The 6300-nt window shown below is 44.4% G+C and overlaps 1 protein-coding gene across 1 annotated transcript; it reads left to right on the forward strand.

Annotated features, from left to right (window-relative positions):
• Window positions 1-2155: 2155 nt before the first annotated feature.
• On the forward strand, window positions 2156-2413 carry NDUFAF2 (NADH dehydrogenase (ubiquinone) complex I, assembly factor 2; the record flags this gene model as incomplete). The annotated part of the gene is made up of 1 exon (XM_010151477.1): window positions 2156-2413. A coding segment is annotated over one exon (258 nt), but the record flags the coding sequence as incomplete, so codon positions are not given.
• Between the last annotated feature and the right edge of the window lie 3887 nt (window positions 2414-6300).

A 6300-nucleotide genomic window follows, 5' to 3' on the forward strand; every position in this document is an offset into this window, starting at 1 on the left:
CAGTGACAGTGGTAGCACCTCTGGGCTAACATGGTTAAAAAGGGTGGAACAGCTGCAGAATGGCAACAGCAGACACAGGAGTGTGGCCAGAGTGAGAGCACGTGACAGAAACAGCTCTGCAGACCCCCAGGTCAGTGGAGAAGGAGGGGGGGGAGATGATCCAGGCACCGGAGCAGAGATTCCCTGGCAGCCCTTGATGCAGACCATGGTGAGGGCAGCTGTGCCCCTGCAGCCATGGAGGGTGATGGAGGTGCAGAGACCCACCTGCAGCCTGGGGAGGACCCGACATAGGAGCAGGGGGATGTCCAAAGGAGGCTGTGACCCCATGGGCAACCCCTGCAAAAAAAAAGGTAGGAGCTGTGGCTCAACCCACAAGCTTTTTGTTATATTCTTGGTCCCCTGCCCAGCTGAGGAGGGGAGTGATAGTGCAGCTTTGGTGTGCACCTCGCCTCCAGCCAGGGTCAACTCATTGCAGTTTCGAAGATAAGGTTTTCTTTAAATACTGACTTTTTAAATCTTCTTAAATATTCCCATACTTGCTATGTCAATTTTTGGCAGTATCACATGTATTTTAATGCCATTCCTGAAATAACATCTTCTGCTCAAGTGTACTGCTCTAGTTTATCCTTAGGTCTTCCATATATCTGTAATCCAGACAAAGCTGTTCAGCCTTTTTCCTCCTGTATCCCAGTCGCAGTGTGGATATTAGCAGCTTCCTTGTTAAATGGTGTTGATCACGGTTAAGTTGTATTTGGGTTCAAAGTGTTAGAAAAATTTGGATCACCTTTCTGCTTTTGTTTCTAATACTTTTCACTATCTGCCCTAACAAAAGCACAGAGAAGTCTTGTTAGCAGAATTTGCAAATCATCCTTCTAATAGGAAACACATGCTCACAGATAAAGCCCCTTACTTCAGTATTTTTCAGGGCTTTTTTCTTTGTGTTTACTTTGGGAGTTCTTTGTGTTTTCCTCTGAACAATATGGCAAGATCTACTAACAGCTGCTTTTCTGTTACGCCTGTGGACAAGCCAGTCATCGCACTTGCTTCAACTAATAGTCTCAGCATTTCTCAGTGGGAGCAGCCAAATCCCGGTTCAGGTCATCGTTATTAGTGAATTTCCAGCTTTAACCTGTACCCAACCATGTTTCGGTGCAGAGCTTCATGAAGTTGAATCCGAAGTTGTACAAGCCTTCTCTGCATACATGCAGAGTAGGGGTGGGTGGATTTGTTGGCCTTGCAGTAGGATGATGCATCAGACAGTTGCTTCAGTTTGTCGGAGGGGGAGGTAAACTGCTAAAACTGGGTCACTTCTGTTAGTATTTTTTACCTGTGCAGGGGCAGTGGCTTGGATTTTACACCCTTCATGAATGCAGTGTGTTTATTTTAGCTAACACACCTGGTAGATGGAGTTAACGCTAAGCACTGTTGTGCTTCCTGTCCTCCTCACAGTATCCGGTTCACCTTTGCTGGCCAGGCTGTCATCAGCTGAGGGTGTGTTGGCTTTCCCTGCTTCTGGGGACCGTGCTGGTCCTTGGCCCTACTGACCGGTCTCCCAAGTTTCTGGGGCAGGGCTTCCCTCTGCCCCAGTGTCTTTTCTCCTGTATTACTACTACCATCTCAGTAGGTTCAGTTCCATCCTTTTTAAGTTATTATTTTATTTATTAATTAATCTTGCATGGCTTTGGCTTATGTACTAGCAGAGTCAGGTTGTTTCTCCCAAAACTGCAGCCGGGGGCAGAAATACCGAAAGTCATGGGTATAACAAGTTACAGGAAGAAATGCAAATGATAAATAGCTATATATGTAGCCCTGCATAGAAAACAACGTAAAAGGTAGCCTTACTTTTAATGCATTTTCACGTTTGTTGATGACCTGTTATTTCTTTTCTTTTTTGGTCCAGTAGGATAGTGAAACTGGGACACAGCAATGAGTTTTGTTTTAACAGCATGATCAGAACATGAAGAACATTTTAAACTAGGGCTGAAACTGCAGTTGCAGAAGAACAGTTAATTTTGCCACATTTTATTTTTCCTACATAGCTGAAAATGTGGATTATAAAATTAAAAAAAGGAAAAAAGTTTGAAATGTTTTATTCCAATATTGTGTATTGCATTTACTTCTTAATTATCTAATTACTTTTCTACTGTGTTCTTAGGAGATTCTTAAGAATGAAACTTACAGAGAAGAAATGAAACAGAAAATCAAAGATGTCTCCGAAAAGGATAAGCTGCTTCAGGCCAAGGAATACAAGGACGGACTTGTTGCTGAACCAGCTCATACTCGTGTTGAAGGCCACGCGTCAGCCCCATACTATGGAAAGAAGGAGCCTTCGCAAGATCCAACAAGCGCTGCGAGTACCTTCCAGCCAGGCTCCTGGATGCCACCAGGCAGTGGTAGCAGTCGTAGGAAATAAAGAATTATCATGTACAGATACTGCTAACGGATAAATCCGACGCCATCAGCAGCTGTTATGTGTGAGTGTGCAATAAAGTAATACTGAGGCCGTTTATTTTTGCAGAACTATTCAAATAGGCTTAATTGTGACCAACAAGTGGTAAAATGTTTGGGTTCAGTGAAAGACAGGATGTGCTAGTAAGCACGCTTGTTCTCAGCAGTTGCTGTCCATCAGTTACTCATGAAATCATACACAGGTTTTCCGGATAACTTAATTTTCTTAAATAATTCTTAATTGTGGGGTGTTTTTTCCTTGGATACTGATTTATTTTTATAGTAACTTTTAGTTAATCAGTACAGTTATATTTTCCCAAACCTAGGCATCAGTTTAAGATAGTTCTTCAAAACGCTTGTTACTGCCCTTGGCGGTGCCAGCATGCTTTCCTCTCACACGTGGCTGAAAGTGCTGATTTCATGAACAGGAATCACTGCACTGACTACACACAGCATTAATCTTAAAGACGTTCTTGTAACTCATGAAAACAAATCAACATATTTGAATAATGTTTGATTTTCAGCTGTAAGCACAGGATAAATAAGGCTGAGTTAAAACTACATAGAGCTACTATAATAGAGGTTAGAAGCACTTGGTAAAGGTGCTGGAAAATAACACGGGTGTTGGGAGAAGGGACTGTCATTGGTACTATTTTTAAAAATAGTTTTTATTTCTGGTATATGTCTGGGGACTTCCCTAAACGATTAGATCTATCTGGCCATAGTTTAGATACATAAAATGTGCAGATTACTTGCTCAGAGATGATGTTTGAAAATTTCAAGTCAAAATAAAGACCACACAATTTTTTTTTTCTTGAAGAAAGTATGAAATTCATTTATGCAACGCATCCTTCATCAGTCCTCCTCCATGTTTTTGAAGCTATGTTTGTATCAAAGATGGAACATGTACACATTTGACAACACAAAACAGTAGAGACTTAATCCTGTGTATTTATAAAATGCCAAAATGTCATATTCTAACTGCCTGCTTTGACCAACGAAACTGAAAGAGGATTAACAATATGTCACACTTAACTTCAAGTTGTTTCAGTTAGACTCTGCACCTCTAATCCCCCTTGGTGTCAGCCAGCTCCACAGGTCTCCTCATGTGAACAGAGGTGTTAAGGTTTTACTTTTTAACATGACGACGTTTCTAGAAATCACAACTCTCTGCTGCTGTTCAGAACTATACCAAGTCTGAAAACCTAATGACTGCCACAAGCTCTTCAGAACTAGAGATTAATAAAAATCAGGCTTTGAAAAATTAATCACTTTTCTTATAAAAACATGAATTGGAATCAAGATTAAATAATTTTGGCATGTTTACAACACAAACTCCACTTGGACTTTTTCCACTATGCCAGCATTTTCCCACCTGGAAGGCAGCAGCGTTTCAAGGGCCGTGAGAACAAAGATCTCAGAAGGTTAGCTGGGGCGGGGAGAACTACTGTGACCAGCGTGCGCATCCTCCACCTGTGTGCTCCCGGAGCCACCAGCCATCAGTCGCTGGGACACAGCACATGAGGCCCTCTGGGCCTTTGGTCTCACAGGTTTATGGCTATTCTTTGAGGGATAAACAGTTTCTGGAGGCAGAAACAAACTAGTTTACAGGTGCAGTGCTGAGATGATCGTTAGGGAAAGCCAAAAGACATAGGAGCACATGCTGTAGAACATGGGGTCTTCAGATGAAGGCAGTGAGAACAAGCAGTCAGTTTCCTAGCGTTTGGGCTGAATTTAAAGACTGTTGATGGCTGGAAAAGCTAAGTTAGGTTCTTCTTGCAGACACGGCCCACTGTAAAAACTGCTACAGCAGCAGCTATGGGCACACAGCCAAATGAACCGCTGGGCCACGTGCTGTGCGCTTGATGGAACTCCGTGAGGAATATTACCTCACTCTGAAGCTAGCTTGTCCCTACAGCTCTGCTGAAAGTATACCGAAACTTGCCTTTCTGTAATCCCATTTCCATACATATTATCCCCAAAATCTGATGATTTCAAGACCGTGAAGAATCACTTGTGTTTGGTGCTACGCCAGGAAGCAGCTGTGCCCTGGGAGATAACTCCGTTCACTCCTTTGCCCTGTGCAGCGTCACGCGTTCCGTCTGCACGGACTCTCTGAAGCTGCTGGCGCTGCATCCCTCCAGCTAGGGACGGGCCTCCTCCCAGAAACGGAGAACTGCCGTGTCCCTCATGCTCTCCCATCCCAACCCCATCCCAAATCCGATCCCATTCCTGGGTGGGGTAACACAAGCTACTTGACGCACGGGGTAATTTCCCTGTTGCTCATTCCGCTGTCTCTGACTAGTGCTAGTGGAAGGATTTGTACTACTGACCCGCTGCAACCAGCCCTAACGCCTCATTACAGCTGCCAGAGACCAGTGCCAAGTGAAGGGTGAAAGTTACCTGACCCAAATCACACTCAAGGGCTGAGTAAATGGTTAAGGAACTATGAAATCAGTTGTGTGAAATTTACCCAAAGGGATGATGCCAGTCCCTGCACACGGTGTGCATATTCCAGGTACCTTCCACGTCACTGCTGAAGGGTTACAAACCAGCTGCAAACAGAATTGTCACAAGATTGGTTTTCCCCCTCTATTTTTAAGGGAAGTACTGAATTGCGACCTTTTTCTATAGCTTTTTTTAAAAGTCATATTGCACAGGAAGCACTAAAAAAATACCTCACTGAGATTTATAGAGTTTATACAGTACTTACCATGCACAAAGACACAACCATGACTCCAGCAGCGAGCGCACAAAACAACCCGTTAGGGTTTTTTCTTTTTTTTCTCCCTGTTCATTTTAGAACATACTGCACCTCTGTTTACAGCCCAGTGTTTCACAGCCCACGCTGCCCTGGTTTTGTGCAGCTTCCTCACCTGTACACAAAGCTGGTTGTCCTGTGCCCAGAGTCCTATTACTCTATTCATTTAACTTCTCGGCTTTCTTTGGATGAGGAGTAATTCGAGGTCTGTGTGACTGATGCAGGGAACTTTGAGGTGATGAAGGTCATGGTGACTGAACACACCGTGCTCAGTACATGAGTAATTGCTGTCATTTCAGCTAGATGCTCCTAACGATGCCCTGCTCTGGTGGCACATCACATTACCAATCTCCAGAGTAACATTTAGATATTAATCTTTAATAAGAGCCATGTATCGTCAGTTACATAGGAAGAGTGAGTTTAGGGACATTGGTGTATGTTTGGGAGCAGGGCCCGTATTTTGTCCGTATATTCAGGTTATAGGAAGGTCATGGGATATAACCGCACAGCACTGGCCTTCAGTTGCTGGTCATAGTTTGTGTTTCAGCCAAAAAGCCTGCTTATAAAATCGTGTCAAGAAGCAAAATCAGTGTAACTGAACTGACGGTTGCCACTGCTGCTCTCACCGAGTTCAACGGTGAGACACCTGTTCACGTGCAAGGTAAAAGCTAAGTTCATGTGCCTTTTTGTAATTCGCTGCTGACAAGCGCAGCATGGTGCTTCCCGTGCTCTTCTCCGGGTAGTCTTTCCGCCTGAGATGCATGGCAAAGAAAATCCCAACATGCCTTTGGGCACCTGTTCCCTCTAAACACGGTTTCAGGTGTAACACCTGCCCGCCTGTTCTCACAGCCGTGCTAACGGACACATATGTCCCTGGGGGGCTGGCACAGGGAAATACTGGATGGTCCAGAGTTACAGCAACTCCCAAGTTAACTCGGGAGCAGGGAACAGCCTTCTACGGGTGAGTCTCGGTGTGCTGCAAACGCACACATTGGGCGAGATCTTGGCTTCGCTTCACGCGAGTGGCAAAGCTCCCACCGCCACCTTCTGCACAGCCAGGAATTCTCTGGGCGAGTGTCTGAAGCAAGACT

This window comes from Eurypyga helias, unplaced genomic scaffold (assembly GCF_000690775.1).
Source record: "Eurypyga helias isolate BGI_N326 unplaced genomic scaffold, ASM69077v1 scaffold20385, whole genome shotgun sequence".
In the NCBI taxonomy this organism is placed as follows: domain Eukaryota; kingdom Metazoa; phylum Chordata; class Aves; order Eurypygiformes; family Eurypygidae; genus Eurypyga; species Eurypyga helias.